General features: G+C 41.3%; 5 protein-coding genes across 7 annotated transcripts; 3 read left to right on the top strand and 2 right to left on the bottom strand.

Moving 5' to 3' along the window:
• Positions 1-360: 360 nt before the first annotated feature.
• Positions 361-2241, bottom strand: cxcl8a (chemokine (C-X-C motif) ligand 8a). The gene is made up of 4 exons (XM_029507784.1): positions 1865-2241; positions 1607-1739; positions 1371-1457; positions 361-1257 (listed from the first exon to the last, which is right to left on the bottom strand). Exons 1-4 carry the CDS (start codon positions 1929-1931, stop codon positions 1245-1247), a joined length of 300 nt encoding a protein of 99 aa, XP_029363644.1. The 5' UTR covers positions 1932-2241; the 3' UTR covers positions 361-1244.
• Positions 2242-5496: 3255 nt separating this feature from the next.
• On the top strand, positions 5497-7487 carry LOC115047002 (interleukin-8-like). The gene is made up of 4 exons (XM_029507655.1): positions 5497-5882; positions 6069-6201; positions 6306-6392; positions 7274-7487. Exons 1-4 carry the CDS (start codon positions 5801-5803, stop codon positions 7284-7286), a joined length of 315 nt encoding a protein of 104 aa, XP_029363515.1. The 5' UTR covers positions 5497-5800; the 3' UTR covers positions 7287-7487.
• A 2320-nt stretch (positions 7488-9807) lies between these two features.
• On the top strand, positions 9808-16462 carry fbxo10 (F-box protein 10). Of its 3 annotated transcripts, none has more exons than XM_029506586.1 (11): positions 9808-10058; positions 10458-11072; positions 11489-12310; positions 12505-12654; positions 13027-13163; positions 13338-13408; positions 13599-13751; positions 13844-14191; positions 14282-14589; positions 14715-14902; positions 15339-16462. In XM_029506586.1, the coding sequence occupies exons 2-11, from the start codon at positions 10488-10490 to the stop codon at positions 15517-15519; spliced, it is 2943 nt and encodes a 980-aa protein (XP_029362446.1). In that variant the 5' UTR covers positions 9808-10058; positions 10458-10487; the 3' UTR covers positions 15520-16462. The 3 variants fall into 3 exon arrangements, with proteins under 3 accessions (XP_029362446.1, XP_029362363.1, XP_029362276.1); XM_029506503.1 differs by having other exon boundaries at positions 9810-9996; positions 14279-14589; XM_029506416.1 differs by having other exon boundaries at positions 9810-10058; positions 14279-14589.
• Positions 16158-19775, bottom strand: polr1e (RNA polymerase I subunit E). The gene is made up of 12 exons (XM_029507529.1): positions 19705-19775; positions 19266-19369; positions 19095-19171; positions 18914-18999; positions 18694-18749; positions 18474-18618; positions 18105-18215; positions 17882-17978; positions 17645-17775; positions 17454-17535; positions 16918-17049; positions 16158-16682 (listed from the first exon to the last, which is right to left on the bottom strand). The coding sequence occupies exons 1-12, from the start codon at positions 19766-19768 to the stop codon at positions 16517-16519; spliced, it is 1251 nt and encodes a 416-aa protein (XP_029363389.1). The 5' UTR covers positions 19769-19775; the 3' UTR covers positions 16158-16516.
• Positions 19776-21318: 1543 nt separating this feature from the next.
• On the top strand, positions 21319-25992 carry zbtb5 (zinc finger and BTB domain containing 5). The gene is made up of 4 exons (XM_029512500.1): positions 21319-21708; positions 22481-22694; positions 22796-23647; positions 23828-25992. Exons 2-4 carry the CDS (start codon positions 22485-22487, stop codon positions 24989-24991), a joined length of 2226 nt encoding a protein of 741 aa, XP_029368360.1. The 5' UTR covers positions 21319-21708; positions 22481-22484; the 3' UTR covers positions 24992-25992.
• The last annotated feature ends 478 nt before the right edge of the window (positions 25993-26470 follow it).

Here is a 26470-nt window from a genome sequence, read left to right as displayed (position 1 = left end):
GGTTTCTGAAACTGTGACCATTTGTATTTCTAACTACATTCGTTTACGTTTTGAACGGTATATTTCTGCCTGAACTTGAAGCACAAATGAAAATAATAAATACATTGTAATATGCAAGATGTCACGTTTGTCTCATATCTTAGTGATGAAATCTGAGGTTATCTACAACAGAGTCGTGAGATTATGATTGTTTTTTGTGGCTTTCACTGTCTTTTCATATCCTTATATCTAGGTCCACTTAACTTACTATATTGAGGCAGAAGGGGAACTTAAATTTTGAAGATAAACCAACTCATTTCATTTACAGCAGAAGTTTATTTATTCATGTCAGAATAAACTGACTATACAATTATCTGGGGTGGGATTGTGTCAATAAGTCATCACAAGCAGCGTAGTTTGATTTAGAACTCTGATACTGACTGAAGAGATGCAACAATCCGGTAAGGAAGTGCCAAGAGGAAATTTCACTGCCGACTTTGAACAAACTTCAAGGACTTCTTCGGGTAAATAAAGAAACTCATAAATCATTTTCATTATTATCATTATCATTATTTCTGTGCTAGGCACAGTAAGACATACCTGTGCCCAACCCAGCATAAACAAGACTTTACAGTTGTACAGGATAGGCGTGGTAAAGCCTGAGAAAAGAGATTTTTCTTTGGATTGTATTGTTAACCTAGTATTTTTAATGCTGTAAGTTTCTACATTAATGTATTAATTCTAAAATATAATGCCTAAAGGTAAGGAATCGCTTTAAAGTAATAGCATTCAATAGATGCACAAACTGAAATTCTCAGTACTGATATCAAAAATCTTCCTAAAAGCAATATGGGATAAATATTTTACTCATAGAGGACAAACAAAATAAAATAACTGCATTCTCAATTTAAAGAGGCTATTTTATTGTATATAGTGTGGTGAAACTACACAAATGAATAATAAATATAAGCATACATAAATAAATACAATAAAAACATTAGTTAGGGACAGTCTTGCATTAAGGAAATGGCTACGATATATAAGTAACATATAAATAAGAATAGAATTGTTGAAAAAGCACATGTTTGATACAAACAAACTGTGGGCAAACACTGTTGTCCATTTCAACAGTTAAAAGCAGTTCGCCTCTTATCAATATGAAATGAGGCTGACGATTTATCATCTGATGAAACAAATACATTTGGATATTCTTCATTTGTTCATTAATGGCTCAAGCGCATGAAAGAAGATCAGTCGACATCTGCTCAGCGTCTTCTGCTGCAGAGAAAAGAAACAGAGAAACATGCCATTATTATGCTTTCTGAGAGGGAGCGACATTTTCATTGTGTGTGTCTGCGTGTCCGCCTACTGTATGACTGAGCTGCACTTACCTGGACAGGATTTTCTGGATCACTCTCTTCACCCAGGAAGCATCGGGGTTTAAGCAGACCTCTTGGCCTGTCTTTTTCAGAGTGGCACTGCAACAACAAACAGGATGCAGAGATGCAATCAGAACAAGTAGACTTTCACGCAAACCTCACCCCAAGCTAACTGACATTTATGCAATCTCAAAGTGACAAAATCAGCATGGTCTAAATAAGATGGAGGCTCGGGAATTAGCTCTTACATGATCTCAGTTTCCTCGCAATGAGAATTGGGAGGAATCAGTTCCACCCTCTCAATGTGGCGACCGATGGGCTTGCTCTCTGTTTGGATGCAGCGGCAGTGCAGCTCAACTCCCAGACTTCTGAGACTCATCCCTGTTGGGAGGCAGGAGTTACATATTGTCACACAGTGCAACAGTGTTTGGTGGCACTCCTACATGCAACAATAAAAAAAAAAAAAAACACAGAAAAAAGCAGCGACAACAAGAAAATAATCTTACCTTCACTGACCTCCAGGTGGGCCAGGAGCACCAACACGGCAATGACCATGGCTCTGCTGCTGTTCATTTTGACCTTTGCGAATTTGTCAACAACTATAGTACAAAAAGATAAAAATGTTGTGGAGACCCGCTGACAAAGACCGAAGCACTCTGTAAAAGGACAGCAAAAAGAGACGCTTCGTACTCTGCTATATTCTATTTTTCTCTTTCAGCTCTCTCGCTCTCCACAACTTTTGCTTCTCTTTGCTCAGCTGCTTCCTTGCTGCACCGTTTGAATCTTGCGCTGAGGGAAAGCTCCTTTTATAGGCGACTCCTGGAAGTGAGTCATTTCCCCATACTGCTTAAGATTGCGCCACTTTGGATTGTTGGCACTTGACTGGGAATTTACACTGCAAGAAGTCAAGACACATGTGATTTATCAAAGAAGATAACAGACATGCAGACTTACGCTCTGAAAAACTCAGTGACTAAAAACCTGTAACAGGCCAACTGATGTAACAGGAATGCTTAGGAAATTTTTTAACATTGTGTTGTTGCTGTTGACTCTGCATTGCTCACATGGCGCTGGAGAAACTGGAGATTGATCAATTTATAGATGATTCAGGGTTAGGGTTAGGGTTCAAAATCTGTGGTTTTGCACGATCTAATTTGCGAACTTTGTGGTATTATAAATACGATTTAACCAAGAGCATAAAGAACTTCAAAACACTGCTCCGCATACAATACGACATTTCATGCTGTTAAAGTTCAGTAGTGACAGTACTACATAATTGGTGAAACTCATCAAAGTGAATATCAGAATGTAAACAGAAGACTGCCAAATGTGCAGCAACATGCACAAAAGAACTTTCTTTTTTTTTTTTCATTTATTTTCCTTTCCTTACTTTTCATTGTAAGAGAAGGGGAACAAGCTGGAGCGCTTACAACTTGGCAATTTAAATAATAGCTTTGTGTTAAAAAGCGTCACACACTCATTTTAAACATTCATGCATCATAGATTAAAACCACATCATTGCAAAGCAATGACAGTCATCAGCTGCTAGCTCATGCGTTTGACACAAATAAAGCAACTTCAGAAAAATGTCTTTGAAACTTAAAACTGACACAACCTCAACAAGCCTAAACAAGTATTTGCCCAGGAGGCCTGACGTCACTAAATTCACATTGAGGTGGCTGTATGAAGCAACCTCTGGCAACAAGGGGCACTTTGTGGTTGAAGACTCATTTGTTGGGTCACTTAAACAATAAATACTGATTGAACTTTTTGGTGAGGGCAAAAATTTCTGTCAGTAGGGCAAAACATTTCTTTTAATTCTACTTTCTTTATTGAACAGGAACTGAAATCATATGACAATGATCATATCCCCCTAGAAGTAAACATTTCCCTCTGGTCTCACCACTAGTTAAATTAAGGATGTGATTACTTATACTGGAAAGTAAAAATTTGTTCATGAGTACATGAATGTTATGAACATTAGGCATTTTTTTAGAGAAAGGCAGCATGTGACCTGTATACATTTGGAGACATGACATGACTAGTTGGTTTTTCCCCGGATTTACCCGACGGTGTAATGGGAGAGTACTAATAGCAGATGATTTTATAAAATCATGTGGAGAGACAGGTGTCTTATTCATGCATGGAAAGAGACATGCATCATTCTATGATTCTTTCAGGATCAGTGTCACATACTTACACTTCATAAAGAGTTTGTCTAGACCTGTAACGTGCCTCATTGTAACTTTGTTATAATTTGGTGCTATGTTAATAAATTTGATTTGATTTTGACACGTCCAGGCACACACACACGCGCGCACGTGCACACACACACAGGGAGAGAGAAAAGGGGGAACAAACCTTGAAACTTCATGGTGTCACAGAGGATGTGGCATGAAATCTTTCTTAATTTTTGGATATGTCAGAACTTCCCTTTGACCTCAGCTAAAACTTTAACTGTGAACGACAGCAAGCTTGTAAGTACACGTTAAGCTGTTGATCTGTTGATCTTGCACTATTATCACAGTTGAAGAATTTTCCACGGTGATACTCATGTTTTTGCTTGAGAAATATATGCAGCTGCCTTGCGATAGACTGGCAGCCTGTCCAGGTTGTACGCCGCCCTCCATCCGGAACGTTGGCTGGGATTGGCTACGGCGCCCTGATGACCCTAAAGAAAAAACGAGAGAAAAGGAGAGAGCGAGTGTTTACAGTCACTTGATAGGAAAATCCATTCAACCATGGGTGCCATTCTGACCTCAGTGAGTGTCATCAGCGGGTCACAGTTATATCATTCTACTCAAATAATGACAAATACATACTGAATTATGCTGCGATGGAAACCTTCCCTCACCAACAGGCCAACATTTTGCCTCACATGCATATGTAGACAATCAGAGAAAACAGACTAGACTAGAATTTGTCCTAGTGGTAAAACAACTCAGCCATTTCAAATTTTCGGCTTTCATTTCACCCTCTTCAGGACCGACATACCTGAGGTTAGCAATACATGAAGCTGCAGGGTGCTGCAATGCATCACAGAGCAGAGTACAATATAGTACAGTAAAAAAATGTGGCAGTGGCTCTGTCCTCAATGGCACGTTGGCTGATAGGAATAACTACAGCTTCCTTATCATAAAGCCCAGTTAACAACCAAATGATCACATGTGCTATTCAAGCTGATACTACACACAAAAGACTTGGTCAACGACAAAAAGGTGCTGGGAAAATCAAGAATGAATCATGAATGTGTCATCATCCAATCTCCTTTCCCTTGATGGTGTTTTATTTGTGTTTAAAATGTAAGCTGAATCCTCGTGGAATGCTTTGGGGCTTTAGCGGAAACCCTTTTCATTGCAATTCATATACAAAAGCGGTCAATTACTATCACTTGAACGATGTGATGATCCGTTTGAAAACAGCCTCTGAGGTTTACTGGAAATTCCAGGAAGATATTGGATTTACAAATAGTTGTGAAACCGAGGGCTTGGGGTTTAAGCTCAATCCTCTTTCGCCTGTCACACATCCATGAATTTAGGTAAGTCTAATGGCAGTCACCTGCATGAGTTCCTGTTCCTCATGAGTAAAAGTGTCTGGGTGACATGAAGCGTCATGCCAAGGCATGTTGGCTTGATTATGCCTTTAAAGACTTTAAGCTTTGCTAATTCTGTAAACGTTGAAACAGTACATGTTTACACTAAAATTAACAATACGTTTTTTAAGAGACTGTCTTGTTTTTTGTTTTTTTTAGCTGCTGTTTGTTTTTTGGTCCATTGTTTACATTGTTTGCAAGTGAAAAAAATTGTGCTTTCCTATCTCTATGTTGCTTTGAAGGATAAGAGAAGTTAAATTCTTCAAAAGAGGATGTTTAAATACACCCATAAGCAAGGAGATTGATTTATTTTATTTATTTTAAACAGATATCTGGTGAAAAATTACACAGAAATGTAAGAAGAAACAAGAAAACATTTATAGACTTTTTAAGTTTGTCTGACACATCTCACTCTTAATTCCAGTAATCATGCTGTTTGGCCTCCATGTGACATAAATATTAGTAACACAATTTTTAAAGAAATGTATTCGTCCATTGAAATATGAAGGTCTCAAAAGATGGAAAATATTTTTAAAATCTAATACTTATTGTTTTAAAAAAAGGAGAAAAAAGAAAAGGAAGGAAAAGTGAAAGACAGATTCTGGTCACTTTTGGATTGTTAACCTTATTAGAATTGAGAGTTCTCGCATGTGGGAATACAAGAGATTTTTACTGCAAAATCAATTAATGGTCTGATGTACAAATAGAAAAAAAGGAAATTCTGTGGAATAAGTATGGGAGGAAACAGAGAAGACCAAAAAAGGCTCACAGGGCAGTCTTGCATCACAGTGCAAAGGGACGAGCTAAGCTCTGCTGTCTTTGCATCTACTGATTGAGTCTAGTCCTAACAATGAGACCGTACTTCAGCTGCAGAGAAGATATGTCTTTTATCACAACTTTGGCACTCCTGGTTTTGCTGACCATTCCTGAGGGTGAGTCTACACTGTCAATCACTTTTAAAACAGAAGAAGATGTTAGTTGCTGGATTCATTTTGAATGAAATTGTTATTAATTTCCTTAGTTGCAAGCATCCAAACATGCATTGCTTTCTGTCAAAAAGCATCAGAAGCATTCATCTATGCATCCAAATATGGATTTCCTTTACGACTATTACATAGGAATCAGTCTGAGGGATCAAGGTGTGATTCTGCGGTGTCAATGCATCAGCATGGAGTCTAAGCCCATTGGACGTCACATAGAAAAGGTGGTGGTGAACCTTGCCAGCTCCCATTGCAAAGGCATTGAGATTATGTAAGACCCAGGACCAAAGTTCACCAATTTTACTGTTAATTTGTTTTAAAACATTTTATTACATGCCCTCTCTTTATTTCTCTGACATGCCTTTGGTTTTGCAGTGCCACTCTGAAAAAGGATGGGCAGCAGATTTGCCTGAACCCAAATGCCCCGTGGGTCAAAAAAGTACTTGGCAAGAAACTAATTAAGTAAGTACTTCTATCCTTTCTTTGTTTTTTTCCTTTTGTGTTTGCTTATATGATTGCTTTAATTGCTTTACAACTTCATTTGAAGCAAAGGGATTGGACAATCTGAGACACCACCTTCTTCTTCTAAGCTATTTTGTTCTCAGTTATTGACTTACAGGCTGTCTGGTAGGAATACACTTAAAAAAAGGTGGCACCTCCTACTTGATTTTCAGGAAGCTTATGAGTAATAAGTCATTAACTGACAAAAGAGGCGAGGCAAACTACTGCTGATCAGAGTACTTAGAAAGCTATTCTTCCCACAAGGAACAGATCTTTTTGGCAAGCCCTAAACATTTTTCACAGTGACATGGTAAAGTACTTGATAGAACTAGATTTAGAAATAGGGTACTGGCGAATAACCCAATGTTTAGCTTTGGCAATAAAACATACTCACTCAAGAGAAAGAGAAACACGATTTTAAGTAAACTCAGTGGCAATGTTTATGTTATATTGTCCAAGACTATAATTACATACCATGGGAAAAAGACTACTATAATATCTGTACAGAGGCCAGCTCAACTCAGCTTCAGATTCCTTTTGGGTTTTTTTAATAGTTAAAAATTATTATATTTGTTATTTTAACATGTTTTTCTCATTAAAATATACTGTGTGAAACTCAAACACTTCATTCAAACTAATTTGACAGTACAGTTAAAAATCAATTTCACTTCCATTTCAGTCATGGAATGGAATTTCAAAACAGTGATAAATATTTAATACAGAAACTGCTTGAATTAGTACATTGTGATCATACAGTGAGAAAATATTCTTTAGCCCCCAAAGTCTAACAAGTGTGAGTTGGCGCACCCTATTAAACATGTCTTTCTTTTTTTTTTTTTCAGGCAGGCACCATGAGGAACAACTCTAGGATCAGGTGGAAAAAACATTACATCTTCATCATCAGCGAAGATCAAAGTGCATGCACAGATTGCACTTAATGGATGTTGTTTTGCATAAAGGAATTCATATGGCCAGTGTGATACTCACAATTCTCAGTTTCCTTAGAATGGCAAAAATGGATATTCTGAAGTATATGATAAACATTGTATCTTTATAAGATTTCATTTTTTTCAGATTTAAAATACCAGTATGCTAAATGTTAGGTCGGCTTAATGTAAAAAAAAAAATTCCTTAGCCTGTAATGGTCAGCACAAGGGCAAAATATTGCCACAGAAATCAATATTTAAAGACGAGAGAGAATGACTTTCAACAGCAGGGTCTTTGTGCGAACTTGTGGTTCCTGTGGTAATATGGAGTAATATGGAGTTTTTAAAATTTACATGATCAGTATTGCAGATGGAAATTTGACCAAACTAAGTCATGTAAATTAATGATGAAAATTTGGTTAGAAATGGTGATCGCAGAAACACTCTCTTCATTCGATGTTGGCTATAACTGAAAAAATATTTTCAGGTTTGATTTAACCACTCTGTCTGCATAAAGAATAACTCACCATGATCTGTACTATAAAGCCATTCTTTAAAAAATGCTACTCTGAAATTGTACTCTCCCATTAAACACAGAGGGGTTCCTTCACTTTTTCTGTGTCCTGCACCGCAGATTCATTTTGTGATTGACCTCACTGTTCTCTTCCTGCAGTTCTCGGGGAGGTCATTCTGATGTTTGTGACATTTAAAAACGAATTAAATTTCTTTAAAAAAAAAAACAAACAAAACCTCTTGGTTACAGTTTGGAAAACCATCTTTTTGAGAGTTTCAAAGGCTCCATCACAGCCCTAGTGTCTTTAGTATCAAAGTAACTCTGAATGGGAGGGCATCGCCACCTCTTGGACAAAAGTGCATGAAACTAGTGTCCGAAGTGTGTATGAAATACACGCTATTATTAAGAACTGACGTGACTGAAATCAAGTTAGAATAACATTGTATCACTTTAACATCTTCTATTGTTCTACTGTATTATTTTAAATATTCAAATGAATATTTTTTATGTTGTATGGTTGTACTTGCCAACAGATTACAACAGGAACCAGCAGCAGAAACTAAAGTGGCCATCCGCAATTACTTTTGGAGCCATTTGTAAAATCAGTGCTGTTGTCTCTGGCAAATGCCACAATAGACCATCCTAATTGTGACATTGCTGTTTATTCAAAAGAAAGTCACATGAATTTGATCCTTTCTTGTATTTTATCCACTGCATAATACTGGACTAGAATACTGTACTGTATCTGACTTTACAAATTCATATGAGCAGCCAACTAATGTCTGAAACTAGGGAAGTTTGTTAAACATAGCTGGTTTGGACTGATCAAGTCAAAAAAAAAAAGAAAAAAAAAAGGTCTTAACAAGAGGATAGCATAGTATAGCAGAAACTTCTGTCTTCATCCTACTCTTATAGAAAAAGAAATGGAAAAGTTTGGATGAAAAAAGATTTCCACATTTCTTACTTACAAATTAATGTCTTTTCTTCATTGAACATAGGTGAATTCATTGTATGTGTACACACAAAAGAAATGAATAGACTTTGCTGGAGCAGCATCCTCCTTGAGAAGCTACAATCTCTTTGGAAATCAACTTAACTTGTAAATTTACTGTGAGATTTGTCATGAAGCTATAAACAGGCTGAAGAAATAATGGAGGACACTAAGAGCTAAGTCAGTATGACTAATATATCAACTTCTCACTCTTTTTTTTTTTTTTTTTTTTGGCCTCTTGCCGAATCCTTAAAATCCTTCAGTAAGCCCGGTGTCGTTACCATCACCTTTCACCCGACACACACGCACCTCCATTTTACCCTTCAACAGCTAAGTGAAATGAATATATTTTAAATGCAGTAATAATACATTAATGATCTGTGAAAGGCTCCAATATCTGGCCAGAAAAAGCTAGTTGTCAGGCCAAGCCATACATTTTGGAAGTCAGGGGCAGGGGAAAAATGGTTCAGTTTTTATCAGCAGATGTTTCCGGGCTGTAAGGGACACAACCACTGGATTGTCTCTATGCTGTGATAAAACACAGTCTGGTTGGTTTACATGTAAATTAGTTATTAATATTTATATTATTACTTATGTCATATAAGGTTTGAGCACCCCATATACCCCTGGGCAAGTATTAAAGCCTGCAAACATTTTATTATCCAGCAAAGAGCCTCTTGTATTTTGACATTTTTTGCACAAGTTGCAAATATTGAAAATCTAAAATGCATTTTATTTATTTTTTTATTTTTTTCAATAAAAGGTGGGAACTTTCATTATATTTCATTGTCGTGTCTGCTCACTTGAGCAAAAGTCATTCTCCCAAACTTTGATTATTCCTATCGATTGGCCAATAATTATTTCGGCGTGAGCTTGGGTCGCAGCATTTGGAGGAATGGCGTTGACTGTAAGATAGTAAAGGATGGCGGAACAACAGGCAGCTGCTCGGATTCGGGGGCTGCGGAGGAGGACGCGGACGGCCCGCGGAGAGGGAGCGGAAGACGGAGCGGCTGTTTGTGTCTGCTGCCGTAAACCGGAGCAAAACGTCTGAACTCCGGCCGATGTCTGCTCGGCTGTCATCGCGGGCTGTGATGAAGTCTGGAGGCGGCGGGAGCCAGTCGACACCGCAGACATGTAAATATTGCGGGTCTGAACATGTGCTGGTCCGTCTGAGTGTGGGAAAAAAGCGGTAGAAGGTGAAGTTGTGTTTATTTTTTTTTTTCCGGAGAGGAAATGTTGTAACATGCAGCTAACGTCCGTTACACGACCTTCTTTTTTCTTTTTTGCAACCCCCCCCCCCCCCCACACACACACACACACACACACACACAAAAACAGCCCTGCCTCGCAAGCTAACCGTGAACCTTAGCAAAGTTTCAACACAACACTTCAGGCCTTTATCTGCAGAACAAACCAGACTCACAATAACGCCGCAGACTACACGACATCGTCTCCGTCTCGTGTAGCTCGCCATGCGTTGTCGCTTCTTGAGTTCTGTTGTTGCGTGCTTGCTGATCTTCATCGTTATTGTTGTGTAACGACTGCCGTTTTGTGTTGCACGGTGTGTGTGTGTGTACGTGGATGGCTGTTTCCAGGTGTGCCTGCCGTCACGGTGCTCCGCTGCCATGGAGGTGGGCAGCCTCCCCGTGGAGCTGTGGAGGGTCATCCTGGCCTACCTCCCCCTGCCGGACCTGGGCCGCTGCTGCCAGGTGTGCCGCGCATGGCGAGAGCTCATCCTTTCTCTGGATAACACCCGCTGGAGACAGCTCTGCCTCGGCTGCCCCGAGTGCCGTCACCCCAACTGGCCCAGCCAGCCCCACCTGGAGCCCCCATCCTGGAGAGAGGCCCTGAAGCACCAAGCCCTGGCCACCCGTACCTGGACTCAGAATGGGCCAGAGCTCCAGTCCTCTGCCTGCCTCCTCTTCTTCCGCCGCCGAAAAGACCGCAGGGTTTGGCATGTGGGTCCTGGGTGCGAGTTTGAGACCTTACGTGGGGCTCTGGGGGCGGTAGGGCCATATGACCGTGTGGTTCTCCACCCTGGGGTGTATGAGGAGCAGGCTGAGGTGGCACTGAAGGTGCCTGTGGAGGTGATTGGGCTGGGCACACTGGGCGAGGTGGCCCTCCTGGTGTGTATGGAGCAACAGTGCCCTACTGCCAGGCTGTGTAACCTGGTGTTCATGCCACCCTGGTTCTCGACTGTGGTCTACAAGGTGAAGTCACAATATGCAGAAATGGCTTCTTTACACAGCCGTTACCAACGTTTCACAGCTGTCTTAAGAAATTTCTTGCATCTATAGCATGATTTGTTTCATTATGTGCTAATCTGTTGATTATTTTCTCCATAAACAACACGCTTATTTAGGCTTCAGAGTTACAGAAAGCACAATCAACTTTCAAAAACATGTTAAAAGTTCATATTAGAGGAAGATGCTCAAACTGTGGCATCATTATGAATCATCAGAATAGTTGCCGATCATGTTAAGGTTCATTGACTAATCAATTTCTTGATCAGTCATTTAGCTTTTCACACACTCATGCAGTACCTTCCCTAAATTATTTCCAATTTCAGTTGTTTCTTTGCTGAACTCTGTCTGACCCCAGTTTGTCTCTCATCATTTTGCTCCAGACATCGTGGGGTCATGTCCAGCTTGATAACTGCAACTTCGAGGGGGCTCAGTTGCAAGTTCGTGGACCGGGAACATGCCAGGCTCGTTTTTGCTCCTTCTCACAGGGCAGCTCTGCACACTTGCTGGGTGTTGTTCTCAGTTTATTGGAAAGTTGTGAGTTCTCTGGAAGTGACACAGCTTCTGTGACCGTGGAAGGTCCTCCAGTGTCGGAGCGGAACTGGGCTTGTAAACACTTAGCTGCCCTGGCTAGGACGTTCCCATTATGTGGAATTTCTGGGAATAATGGTAGCTCTCCCAGAGGTCGTCTGGGTAGCTCCACTTGTGGACATCAACTTCCTGGTAATAATATCAAAAAGGAACACGTGAAAGTGGATGACTGGCAGAAGAGGAACAAGATGGACGTAGTGTGTCAGGGCTGTGTGATTGAAGATGGATGGAGTGATGGTGAACACAGTGAGGGAGAGGAGGAGAGCCAACATGGAGATAAAACCAACACTAAAAACTCTTTGGATTACAAAATCCCATATAACAATCACGGCCTATCCCATTTGCTCAAGCTTCAGGCAGATGGCTCTTTGCCACTTGCCTCTTCCTCAGATCCCCAGCCTGTGACCCCTGAACCCCTCACCCTGCAGCAGGAACTGGAGAGGGACCCAGAAGCTCAGATGTTGGCAGCATCCTCCCTTGGCTGCATCCTCAGACGCTGCCTCTTTCGGGATGGGAAGGGAGGCGTGCATTTGTCTAATTACGGTCAGGCTCGTTTGGAGGGCAGTGTTTTCCGAGGGCTGAACTATGCTGTCCGCTGCATCCAGAACTCCACAGTAAATAAACTTTTACTTAAATGTATCTCAACTCATTAAGGTTTTATATGTTAAGTGGTTTTCAGTTTGCAGAAAACAATTTGATTAGTGCCCTGAATTTAGGGAGTAGCTCCATATCATGAGTAATTGAGCAGCAGTATCCTATTCAAAGTTAAAGTTACTGGAGCTGTGTCTTTGCCTCTCACCTGCTGCAGATAGTGATGCTGCGAAATGAAGTTTGTGAGTGCCGAGCATCAGGGGTATTCCTGCGTCTCTCTGCTCAAGGCCTCATTGCAGAAAACAACATCCACTCAAACGGAGAGGCGGGTCTGGACATCCGAAAAGGAGCTAATCCCATAATAGTGGTAACTACCGCACCTATGGCTTAAGTCATTTAGGTGGTTATACACCACACGATTGTGGGCCGCCCCAAACTATCCCCAAACTAACATAACAGAGACGAGTCTTCTGCGTTGGCTCCAAAATGGTGACTGCCACTACAGCCTACATATAATTACTAGCCAATACAAATACAGCATTAAATATAATGTTCTTTTATAAACTGAATGCTGTATGCTAAAAAGAATCAAGAAATACTAGCATTCCAAGTTGGCCTGTCTGGCCACGATCAGGTCCACATTCTCCTTCACCTTCTCTAGATGATCTTAGTGAAAATCTCACTTCAACTGGTTATGACTTAGTTGTTGCATATTTTCATCCTGTTTTTCATTCCACAGTGTAACAGAATACACAGTGGTTTACGCTCTGGGGTTGTTGTCCTTGGCAATGGGAAAGGGTCAATCCGGAGCAACCAGATCTTTAACAACAAAGAAGCAGGCGTTTATATTCTTTTCAGTGGAAATCCTGTGGTGAGGTATGATGCACTTCGTGAACAATTTAGATTTTCCAGAAAAGTGCACTGATCTTCTGATCACTCATAGTATGTATAATCCGTAATTTCCAGATTATAAAGCGTAATTTATTTATTTTTTTTTTTTTAAACAACACAACATACTTATCCTACTTTGCCTCTGTCTGTCTCTCAAAGCGGGAATCACATATTCCAGGGCCAGGCAGCAGGAATTGCTATAAATGAGAATGGAAGAGGGATGATAACAGGTATGAAAGTGTGTGTGCCTTATCTCCTTACCAGTTGCACATCAGCATGCCAAAATGTTGTATATTGTCAGCCACTATTATGCCACTTCCGTTAAGTAAAAGCGCTGCTTGTGGTATTTATATTTATTTATGAACTAAAGACCCTTTAGATCTGATATGTTTTAATATACAAATGCATTTCAATTTTCAGAGAATGTTATCAAAGAGAACCAGTGGGGTGGTGTAGACATCCGCAGAGGTGGTGACCCCATCTTGAGGAACAATTACATCTGTTATGGCTTCTCAGACGGTGTGGTGGTGGGAGAGCGAGGACGAGGACTTATCGAGGGAAACCATGTCTACTGTGTGTTATTTCAGCCTGACTTTAATTCTTCACAACAGCTGCCAGCACACATTTTTCATTTGTTTTCTGTCTCTCTTTTTATTTTTTTTTAGGTAACAAAGGTTGTGGTGTGTGGGTTATGTCATCAAGCCTCCCACAACTCCTAGGAAATTACATCACCCATAACTGTATGTACGGACTGGCTGTGTTCTGCAGAAAAGAGCCGGAGAACATAGAGGCTAGGGCGGGGAACTGGCCAGGGCAGGAAGGGATTGTTGGAGAAGGAGGGAGTGGGGAAAGGAGGGGAGTAGAAGAAGGACGAGAAAGACAGGAGAACTTAAATGAAGAGGGGGAATTGTTTGCGTGGGAGAGTGATCTGGACAGTGAGGATGAGCGCCATTCTGCCCGACGCTCCATTAGTGTGGCCCTGGTGGAGAGCAACTGTATAAGCTACAATGGAGGTAATAGAGACAATTGTTTAAAATTTAAATTTTCACTCAGTCGCCATCCCTAATTTGATGTCCATCTTTCTGCTTTCCTCTCTGTAGCAGTTGGTCTGTACGTGAAGAGCAGTGAGCCCCTGAATGTTTTTGCTAACCTTATAAACTGTAACCGTAGCATAGGAATTGCTGTGCTACAAAGCAGTCAGCTGACCAGACTAGTTACAAACTGCATACTTGAAAATGGCCGCGAAGGTGTTGCAGTGGAGAAAGACTGCAGAGTGGAGCTTCGTGGCAATGGCATCTATGAAAACAATGGCCATGGTGTCAGTTTCAGTGGCAACGGGCAGATTGTGGAGAATGATGTGGTAGGAAACCGCGGATGTGGGATTCAGGTCTCAGGCATTGCTGACATTAAGGTAAGATGTAGTTAGGCATGAAAATGTGCCACTTTTTTTTAAATTCACATTTCAAAAACAACTCAGTATTTATATATATATATATATCTGTAATGTCAGCACTTATCTACTTTTCTCACCTTTAGGTGTTGCGCAACCGTGTCCAGCCATCACAGGGCTGTGGTATTGCTGTGCTAGGGGCAGCGAAAGGTGTTGTCCATGACAATCTATTGTTCCAGGGCCATCCTGGAAACAAGAAAACACTGCTAGATAAGGATCCTAGCAATGAGAGCTGTGTGCTGCGCAACAACAACATTCAAAGACATGACAACAGGTAATAAGAACATTAGTTGACTTTCAGAGTTCATTTTGAAATGTGATTATCAAATTACAATGAGAAAGTGACCCTTAAATTGTAATGATGACTTAAAAGACCTGGACACTCAGCTCAACTTGGCTTTACAGAGAGAAATAGATCCAGCGCTGTTGTCAGCTTGTCGTGGTATAGTATCAGACATTCAAAAGGAGGTTTGCTCTCCAAATCAAACAGACCAGGTGATTATAACCACTAAGAACAAATCTTTGCTTGACCTTTTTTTTTTTATCTAGACATCCAATGACTGAAACACTGACCAGACTGACCTTGATTAAAAATGACTTTGCTGAAGTTGAAAACCGCAGGAAACATTTGAAAATAGGTTCAGGTTTGACTTCTGAACTTGCTTTTCCTATATGAACAAAAAAGACTTTTATGTCTTGGCATTTTGTAGCTGCACATCTGCTCCTCCCTGGATTTTGGAAAACCCTCCACCTCGTCCACTGGCTAGCTCCCCCACGGGCTTGTCCTCATCCCAGTATCCTTCACGACTTGGAATTTCCATGACAACCAGGATCAGCGCCACTGTGGAGAGCGGTTGCCACAGTGGCAGCATGTTCTGCTCCATCCTGTGAATCATTGCAAGCACTTACAAACCAATACAAATGACTACCATGAGGTTCACATCGTTACTTTTAAATCGGTGTGTTCTCATGGTGGAGTAAGAATCAAGTACAGAGGCTGGACTGAATGCTGTCCATCTTCTAGTACATTGAGGTAGCACAACATTTTGTAAATTAACTTTTGTAATTTTCTGATATAAAGCCAGTGCTTTCAAATGTAGACTCTGGACGTGATGCTGGAATGCAAGACATTCAACCATCCTTTTCCATACACTACCATTTCAAGCTTTAACTTCATGTTCTCATTGCAAATGCAGATTTCATGTACAGGGCTGCTGTAGACTTTGGTGGTTATGCCAGTTTGCTTCTGAGACTTGCTGATTAGGAAGTGCACATTTATAAGTCCTAGCAGGAGTCAACCATGCTACAAAGTGAAGCTGTGCCTTGTTTCTCTATTTAATCAGTGATTGTAGCTAGAGAAGGAGTTTTCATCATGAGAAATGGATATGCAAACAAAAAGAAAAACAAAGAGCCAAACTTAAGTTTCTGTCTCTTGAACAGGCCTGTTTCCTGGTAGGTCTGTGTTTTGGTATCATCCCTTTTTTTTTTTTTTTTTTTTGGATGCACTTCAGGTTTGACCAAATGAAATTCACATAGGGAGGGCAAGACAGATATCAATGTCCTGCAGTGAAACACAACCACACAGGCACACCTGGGAAAGGCAAGTTATGGATGGAAAAAGATGTTCATTGTGCAATATGTTATGTCTACAAATGTGCCTATACGTTTCATTGAAAATATTGTTTTTGTCATCTAGAATTTGTTTACAGCTTATTATTCTGCTATTTTGTGGTGTCATGCAAAATAAAAAAATATTAAATACTGTGTATAACTCAAAATTGACCATTTTATTTGTCTACAAAATCCATCAATAAACAGTTCTTGTTTGTGGCATTTCCAACTCTTGGGTCATGTCTCTTTATCCATTTTTTCTTTCCTGTTATGTTCTTCAGCGCATTTTCTTGCGTTTCCGTCTCTCCATGAACTGATCATATTTAACCAGAGGCAGAACAAGACATGCTTTTTTGTGCTCATCTTGAAGTCCAGTGTTTTCAGCTTTTCCCCGGCTTGGTTTAATTAGTGTCAATCCCATTGACTTTGCAACTTCAATCATCCTGTAAGGAAAACATGAAATCACCTCTTGAGTGATGTAGAATGATGACCACTTGTACATAAGAGGAATAGTCTAATTAACATCCGGAAATTTTATCACAATGGAGCAACAATATCTACAGCAAAATATCTTACAGAATGTCATCATTGACCTCAACGACAGTCTTCCTGTGTTGGTTAAACTGACAGAAAGCTTCCTCATTAAAAGAGAGACTTGGATTTTCATTTTTTTTTTACCTGGGCTCAGGGATTCCAAGGTCACGGTGCAGTAATGTCAGGTCAGCAGTCATGTTATCCAAATGCAGCAGAAGAGCAAGAGAGTAAGCTGCTATTTTGGTTCGCATTGATGTTGACACTGTGTTCAGGACCCTAAAAAGGTGAAATGCATAATGGATTTATTGGCTGAGTAGCATTATTGTAAATCTCTGCTACCGTTATACCATTAAACCTATTTTGAGTTCCTACTAACATCCACATGTGGATCTATACAAATTAAATACGGGGTGTTTTACAGCTTTACAGCCCAAGAGGGCCATTTGAGGCAAATTTGTGGTTTGGGCTTGCCCGGCTGAGTGTGTAAGTGTAATAAGGGCTAAAAATGGCAACAGATGTTTGCAGCCACTTCCCGGTAACTTGAATTTGGCCAAACAAAGGTAAAAAGCTATTTCCATGCATTGTTTATGTAAAATTTTTCAATAAATCCTACCAAATTGAATTCCAGACACATTGTGTGCTTTGAATACATCTCTACAAGTGACAAATTTCCATCGTACCTGCCATTTCTGAAAGTCTCCACTGTGAATGTTTTGAACATTTTGTTCTGAATGATCCGAGGGCAGTCTTCCTCTTCCCCAACTGGACATAGAAACAAATTACAATGTAATTGTAATTGGTGGTCCCAAGTGAGTGTGTACTGAAAGAATCTTAAAACATAAAATATATGAAGAAAGCAAACATTACTCACATTTGCGGGTGAGATTCCTCTGCTTTAACAATTTGAGTAGCATGGAAAGGTAGAAGGCGCAGCGTGCCACTTTATCTCTGCCTTCACCTTCAGTTGGCATTTTCTGTAGTTGCTCCACTACACACAAACACCTTGAGGAAAAAAAAACAAAACAAAACAAAAACTAAAGTCAGAATGAAAGTAAACACCAGAAACTTGATGAAATGTCCAGGCAAGTGTAACGCTTTGTTGGCCTACCCTGCTTCATTTCTCATTTTCTCCAGCTCCTCGGGGGTAAGTGCTGCCATCTTGGAACCAACCTGCTCCAAAGCAGCAAACTCAACTGGACTAAGTACTGTGGTGATCAATTAAGGACAGAGTGCCAAACAAATTAACCAAGCTTAAATTTTTAGCACATACTATAGGATCAACAGTTCTTGCATTTTCTTAGTCCAACAATCACAAATCAAACCAAGGATACGATCATCAAATTGGTAGACATTCTCAGGTTTGTCTGCTTCTGCATTACAAGGAGGCAGGTGGAGAGCCAGCTCTCCTTGGGACTCGGTCTCTATGACCTCCTGTTGTAGAGCTGTGGAAAGAGAAGTAGCTTTATTTTAAAAAGAATATGAGAAACAAATTGACATGAGAACATTGGCAAAAAAAAAAAATGGACCAAAAAAAAAAAAAAAAAAAAAAAAAACAAAGCCTGACATAGATATAATTTCCTGGTTAGCTTCATATTTTGTTTAACTGACATCTCTGAATTGAAATGTCTTTAAGGATAACTGACAGATAACGAGTTCATTTTGGACTCGTGGAATCAGTGCCAACGGACTATGTAGCTTACCGTCCAGACCCTTCTGGTTGATCACAGTGCTGGCAGCCTTCGCCACAGTTTGCTGCAGGGTATCGCTGCCCACCTGATTCAGTCGACGAGAATTCAAAGCTTTCTTCTGTTTGTTGGTGCCAAATGCTTCAATCAAAGAGTCAACCTATGGAGAAAATGTAGAGTTTAGTTTTATTTCTGTGTTCTCTTTTTCTAAGAAAAAAAGAGCATATGAATGTACCTTTTCTCTGTAAGTCTGAGTAAACTCCTGGGGTTTTGGGCCATCTGTTGTCTCTCCTGGTCATTAAAAAAAAACAAAAGATCAAAAACACAGAAATAAGCAAAGTATCAAACAGTTTCCTATCAAATGATTATCTGGTTCTCACTAAAAGTCATCATAGCTTGCCCGTACATTACGTTCAAAATGGTAATGTATATGAGTTGGTGTTAGTTTTCCTTACCTGGTATAACAGGTTGCATGTTGAAGAGCTGAGCGGTATGCACTTCCATTTGCATGGTCTTTTTGTTCAGCACTCCTACATAATATCTAAGCAAGGACGCAAAGCAAATGTGCATTAATATTGACTCTTAGTCGGTGAGCCACAGGGCCACAATCCCAATTTCTCCACCCTGTTCACCTACTTGCAAAGATTGTTGCATTTCATTGAGCCCGTTCCAAAATTATTTCCAACATAGGACAGTCTATCCGTCTCAGCAACCTACACAGACAAAGATATCAGCAACACAGCCTGCGCAAGTCATTTTGAAGTCATATGGTAAAGAACTCAAAGGGTGAAGGTGCATATGTCTCACCAATATCCGTCTAGCCTTCTTTCTCGGATTATTCTCATCTGAGCTCTTGTACATCGAGAAATTCAAGTTGTCTGTATTTCTGACGCAGCCGTTTGAAAAGCGGACTGAGAAATTGAGATAGACAGCAAAGAAAGAGAAAGAAAAAGAGAGAGACTTGTCAACACACGGAATCCGTCGAAAACACGTCTTCGGAGTTTCAAAAAATACTTGAATCGAGAAACTAAAAGGACGTATCGAGCTAATTCAAAACATCACTTTTATACAGCAACGAACAACACACACACACAACTAAACCAGCTGCTTTTCCTGGCACCCACGTGTGAACACAACTGGTGTTTATGACTCAGAGGAAAATGTGACCCAACGTTTGCTGGCATCATAATAATAAAGGTTTAATGTCCTAAAAAGTTCAGCTCAACAGCAAGTCAGATATAGTCACCAATAACAGCTTTATCGTCTTCTCTCTCCTCTCCACAACACACGAGCGAGCAGGAGGCGGCCATAGTTGCTGTCGTCACGCGTCTCGTGCTGACGCATGCGCACCTCCGTCCTTGCGACCAACCCTTACATCAAACTCATTTTCATCGAGGGCCACATGTAAGACAGTATAAATGTAACTAAATGTAATGTATAATAAATGTATTTACTCCTTAATGTTAACTCTGAATTTATTACTTCTTCAAATTACAAATATATATAAATATTTGCTCGTTGGTCTGTTGTTATAACATCAATCCGTTTAATTTGTCAGATTAATAAACCCGCATTACTCCATCAAGGAACGATCAAGCTATCCAAGCGAATCAAGAAAAATATCATCCAACACCAGTTTTTTGTCACGGTCGAGAGGGGCAGAATAATGATACAACCGGCAATTGTGACAGTTTGTTGTTTTGCTGGAAGGCTAACTTTGGCGTACTTAGCTCCATATCACCCACGTAGATTGTGCTCCGCCTCATAACACAAAAGACATGCCGGGTTTTCTCCTGGAAGCACAAACATGTATTCGCCTTCCCATCTTTCATAAAACAGCCTTCCATCTGATCAATTTAACGGAGAGTGGAATTGAATATTTTTGGACTTCATTATTGCATTTCTATGGCTCTCATTATAACGCGGTTAATTTTGTTTGTATCAAGAGAAGACGAAAAATGTAACAGAATGGAAAATACCACACACAAACTACTACACGGTGATACAGCTGTTGCGGGCAAATCTTTGAAATTGATCCCATATGTAGTTTATCCAGCAAAAACAAATCTACAGTTATTCCCTCCACGTGACGTCAATTTCTAAACGATACGAGGGTTTCTCATAAATGTTTTGAACATTATCGTTTACTGAAAACGTTTTGTGAAAAGCGCATTCCTCAAATACTGAGAATCTGCTTGAAGTTGGCACCGTGCAATGATGGCCTTTCTTAGGTTTGTAAATACTTTTCAGCCCATGTGTACTTGGTTAAATACGTGTCTATTGCGGCTTGTTCCCTGCAATCGAGTGACATAATTTAACTCGAAAAACATCAATGCCAATTATTTAAGATTTAGAGATAATTTGCCTGCGTAGATTAGTCATTGTTTTGTTTTGTTTTTTTGTAAACTTGCTCGTCTTCCCCTACCAGTGGGAAAACAGCACCATGTGCCCTGGAAAACCACCTACATTTTTTATGAAATGAAATTAAATGAAAACTAAAACGAAACTATTGAACCCATCATTGGCTAATGCTAAAAGTCACGCTGAGCCTCGGTGGATGCTGAACCCTTGACTGCGCCTATCCCTGCAACAACATATAATCTGTTTTTGATGTCGTGCTAAAATGGAAAAAGTAAACCGATAAGAATGAACCCGTCAGCCGCCATGTGGGGGCTCCGCCGGGCTGCGGCGCTTCACCCCGGCGGGGTCACGGACGAGGAGTGAGGCACAGCGCCACCGTGTGAGTCTGCTGTGGAAAACCCGTCTGAGTCTGAGGAAGACATTATCACAATTTTTTTTTACTCTTGTCCTCTTTTGAACCCTTAAGCGCCCCAGAGCCAGTCTCGGTGTTACTGAAGGTTGTTGTTTTTTGTTTTTGTTTTTGTTTTTTTGTTGTTGTTGTTGCACCGGACTCCGCTCGGGTTAACGCCGACAGATGTGTGAGACCTGCCGGCCATCACCGCCACCACCTCGGACAGACACAGACAGACAGGCCGAGGGCACTGCTCAGCCTGGACCTCAGGGGACATGGGTGTAGCGGAACAAATGTTAGCTAGTTAACATTTGGTGAGGGGAAAGCTTCTTTTTTTTTCGGTTTAGACGGAGGGACCGGGCGGCTGTATGCTCCGGCGGGCGTAGCGGCTAACAGGCGGTCTGCTGGGCTGTAGCCAGCTAACTTTGGCCTCGGCTGTCTCCGGTCAGGGCCCCTTTTTCCTCCCCGCTCTTTACCTCCACTGTCAGTAAATACAAGGTAGGCCAAACGGTAGACGGTACCGAGTCTTATCTCACACTGCTCTTTTTGTTTGTTTAGTCTTGTTGCGGATTTAACTAGTTACGGTGGCTAACTGGTCGGACAATAGCCGTGTTAGCTGCGTGCCTAATGTTGTTGCGGTGCAGAGTAAACTCAGCTGTGTTGGTCAGCTCAGCAGCACCTGAAAGCCTCCCCCTTTCTAAACAATGGTAAACAGCAGGACGGGATAAAGTGCAAGATATTTATTTCTCTTAATATTACATACTGCTTCAGGTGCAGATGAATACATTTTTTTGTAGACCCTTTGACCCCAGATTACTATTACTTTATATTCGACACCCCCTCAAACTAATCTAACACACAAAATGTATTCATCATGCCGCTCCACCCCCTCTATCCCTGCCCTCATTGTAGGTCTTCTCAATTACACAACTTTCTCATGTTTCAAGATGTAGTAATGTCATGGTTTTCACATAAGATACGGGGGTAGTTACCAGATTGAGAGGTTATTTATGCATTAATAGTTTGGGGAAGTAGTGAAACGCATTTAACACAATTCCCAGGAGCCAAGTCGGTGTGGCATGTTTTGTTTCACTATTCTCATAATTGTCCAAGTTACAGAAACAAGCAAACCTTTATCTAAATATTTAGGCTTTAAAATACAACGAGAAAGAAATGCCTGGTGATTAATGATCAGCTGAACTCTGTAACTTTATTTTGTTATTTTTATACTCGTTTAACCTTTGTGACCTGTGTTTACTCGTGTCTTAAGGGCCATGGATTTCCCAGGGCACTTTGAGCAGATCTTCCAGCAGCTGAATTATCAGCGTGTCCACGGTCAATTGTGTGATTGCGTGATTGTGGTGGGCAGCCGGCATTTTAAGGCCCACCGCTCAGTGCTGGCAGCATGCAGCACTCACTTCAGAGCCCTGTTCACTGTTGCAGAGGGAGATGCAAGCATGAACATGATTCAGCTGGACAGTGAGGTCAGGACATTATTAATATTGTGTCAATGTAGATATTAAATACGTGTGTGTGGGTGTATATTTATAAACATAAACACAAATATCTACATGTGTGTTTGTAGGTGGTGACAGCTGAAGCTTTTGCTGCTCTGGTGGACATGATGTACACATCCACACTAATGCTGGGGGAGAGTAATGTCATGGATATTCTTCTTGCAGCCTCACACCTGCACCTCAACAATGTAGTCAAAGCTTGCAAACACTATCTGACAACACGCACGCTGCCACTGTCTCCGTCATCTGACCAACCAACCCATCAACACCCTCAGCAGGAGCAGCAGAGACGCAGGCAGCAGCAGCAGCAAGTAGCAGATTTAGCATTGAACCCTACTTTGGCAGCGAATGCTAACCTTGCAACAAATGCTGGCACATCAAAGATGCAACGCACCTTCCTATTGCAGCAGCTTGGCCTCAGTTTGGTGAGCTCTGCTCTGGGTGGGTTGGAGGAAGAGGGGGTAGGAAATTTAGTTGGCAATAGAGGGGTAGAACAGAGAGCCTCCTTCCCTATCCGACGGTTCCACAAACGCAAACCCTCTCTTGCTCTGGGCTTGTCAGAGGAAAGACCCAGGCAGAGGCAGCGCAACTCAGCCCCAAACCTGGGCTTGTTAGGAGAAGAAGACGGGGTAAACGCAGGGCGAGAGGAAGGAGCACTTCTTTCCCCGGACTCCCACAAGATGGGGGATGAATCAAAAATAGATGCTGCAATCACTGGTCTAGTTGGGGTGTCCCAAGATGACCCACAGATGCCTAGCCAGTCAGACAGTGGACATTGTGAGGGCGAGGACATTGGGAGAATGCAGGGTGGGGTCAGCAAGGAGGAGGACATGGATGACCAGGACCATCAGGATAACAGAGCAGGGGTAAAGATGAAATCAGGAATGGGGGAAGAGGAGTCTGAAGAACAAGAACAGAAGGTAAAATTGCTGCTTTTGTTGTTATTGTTGTAACAAACTATCAAAATGCCTCAAACAAGAACATTCTGTTCTAATTTAACTGTTGTCTTTGCAGTTTCCTTGATTCTTGATTGTTTTTTTTATTTTTTTTTAACAAATTCTTCTTTTACTAGAGATGACGCTTGTGCTTGTTTTCCATAGGTGGTGGTTAAACGAGAGCCACTAAGCTCACCTGAGCCTACAGATGAAATCAGTGACGTTACATCACAAGCTGAGGGCAGCGACCCCGCTGAACCTGGAGGTCAGGAGGAGGAGGAGAAGGTGGAGCTGAGCCCAGAGAGTAGTGACCGCAGCTTTACCTCTGAACCACAGCCCAGCTCTGATTCCCTGCTGCAGCCCAGCTCCCAGCTCCTCCTCAAGAGCAGCATGGGAAATGGTGTTGGAGGAGGTTTTGTATGTAATAATGGATTGAGTGGCAAATCTGGATTTAGTATTTCTAGTTTCCTAAACCAGAAGGATTTTGGAAGTGGCAATGCAGTGTTGGTTACACCAGAAGATGACCTTCCCAACACAACAACAGGGGATGCAGTACCACATCACTTCCTGCTAAGACAAGAAGCTGCTGGACCATCTGGCTCTGGTTCTTCTTCTCTCCTGCAGTCAGGTCCACTTAGTAGTGAGAGTCGCAGTAGTTTTGGAGACAATTTACAACCCGATTCCCTCTTCCTTCGTCCCCTGCATGACAGTTTGGGGACCCCCAGAGGAAGTGGGGGAGGTGTGAGTGGAGGACGTGGAGGAGTGGATCCTTTTGGTTTGGACTTCCAGCGCTCCAGTCTGGGGCTTCACTCCCTGGGACGACCCTCACGAGGGACAGGAGGAGCAAGCACTGCCTCTCTGGGCTATCCAGGCTACAGACGTATTGCTCCAAAGATGGCCACCAGTATGGGAGGAGAAGAAGGAGTAAGTGGAGTTCTTCAGGATTCCACCTCTTCCTCCTCAAGTCTGGTAGGTCCCCTGCTTCTCAATGAGAGTGGTGGGTATGAGATGAACAGCAGCCGACCAACCTCCCTCCCCCCTCAGCTTACCCGAGCCTCAGCAGACGTCCTATCCAAGTGCAAAAAGGCTCTGTCAGAGCACAACGTCTTGGTGGTTGAGGGAGCTCGGAAATACGCCTGTAAAATATGCTGCAAAACTTTCCTCACCCTGACTGACTGCAAAAAACATATCCGTGTCCACACAGGGGAGAAGCCCTATGCGTGTCTAAAGTGTGGAAAGCGCTTCAGCCAGTCTTCCCACCTTTACAAGCATTCAAAAACCACCTGTCTGCGATGGCAGAACAGTAACATGTCCAATTCCCTACTGTAGGACTTGGATCACAGAGTATTACAGGGGATTAGGACAATAGAATTAATTCAGTGGGAGTCACGGATGGGCCAAATGTGAAGTCCCAAAAATATTTAGACTTTTTCGGAAGCAGTAACAGAGCAGCCGTTTCTGAATAGCTGTTAATTCCAAAACTAACCAATCCTGACCATAGACCAAGATTGGGATGATAATGTATTTATTAATTTAGCTCTCTAACTCTCAAGTAAAGATTACTGTCAATTTTTGTGTGAAAAAGGATTGAAGGGTTGTGGGTTATACAACCATGCAATTACATGCAGCCAGTGGACTTAGGCCAGTCTAGGTTTAGCCTGAAGCTTCCACATTCTGTACCTTCTCATTCACTGATTTGTAGAAGTAATCTCTTAGTGCGGAAACTCTGTATTTAGTTGTACGCTGGTAGATGCAGATTTGATTTGATCATATATAATAGATTTAACACTTAATTAGAGTGTTGAAAGACCAGAGGCAGTTTTGTAGCACAATCATCAATAACGAATATCACGTGGAATGGGGCACCAGTTTGCAGATTTTCCGTTACGCATATGTAGCAGCATCCTGCTGCTTCCTGGTGTAGAAAACCGCGGAGTCATCCCAACTGTGCATATTGACTGTACCTTATTCTCTGCAAGGTCAGCCATCCAGACTGTGGGGTAACTGAAACATATTCAGGTTGAGTACAAGATATAATGCCTGTGAAGTCTGAGATCTTTTTGATGGATGTCTGCTCTTGATTCTTATTATTCTGTAGAAGATTTGGAAATTGATTTTTATCAGCTGAGGTAATTTAAAATATGTATTTATCAGCCAACAGAAGAGATGGCAGAGACCTAGGTGTTTCCCCCTGTGGTTTGTTGACAGCGGAAATGTCATTACCTGATCACATAACCTTGATTGATTGAAGGGATGAAGTTTGAGGAAGCTGACGTTCTCTAACAGGACAAGAGCAAAAAAAAAAAAAAAAACTAAGTAGATTCAAACAGGTGTGAGATCTATTAACTCTGCAGTTGACATTCAAACCACCTATGTTAAATATAAGCGTACGTTGGGTAGCTGGCAACTAATTTTAAAGCAACGAAGCCTTCACATTTCTTCTGATTACACAAACAAATGTCTCATTTTGATACATTTATACTTTATATAAGTTTTTATAGCCCCACTATGCACTTGCCAACAAATCTGAGCAGTAATAACAGGGAAAAGATCAATTTACTGGGCCTTCCAGTCTCTTTTTCTGATATTTAATATATAATATTGCATTATAATGCAACTTCTTTTTGCTGAAAAACAGCTTCACAGGAAAATGTGCGCACCTCATTCTGTGTCATGGTGTGCAAAACTCAGTTTTAAGCTACTTCTCCTATTGGGAATGACCACAAAAAAAAAGTAAAAATTCAGCTGTAGGTTGACTGACCCACAGGATTACTGACTGTCCACACATTGGTGTGCTTTTCTATTCAC

The sequence above is a fragment of the Echeneis naucrates genome, chromosome 1 (genome assembly GCF_900963305.1).
Source record: "Echeneis naucrates chromosome 1, fEcheNa1.1, whole genome shotgun sequence".
Classification (NCBI taxonomy): Eukaryota; Metazoa; Chordata; class Actinopteri; order Carangiformes; family Echeneidae; genus Echeneis; species Echeneis naucrates.
The sequence above is the reverse complement of the archived record's forward strand: the minus strand, read 5'-3'. Positions and strand labels throughout refer to the sequence as shown.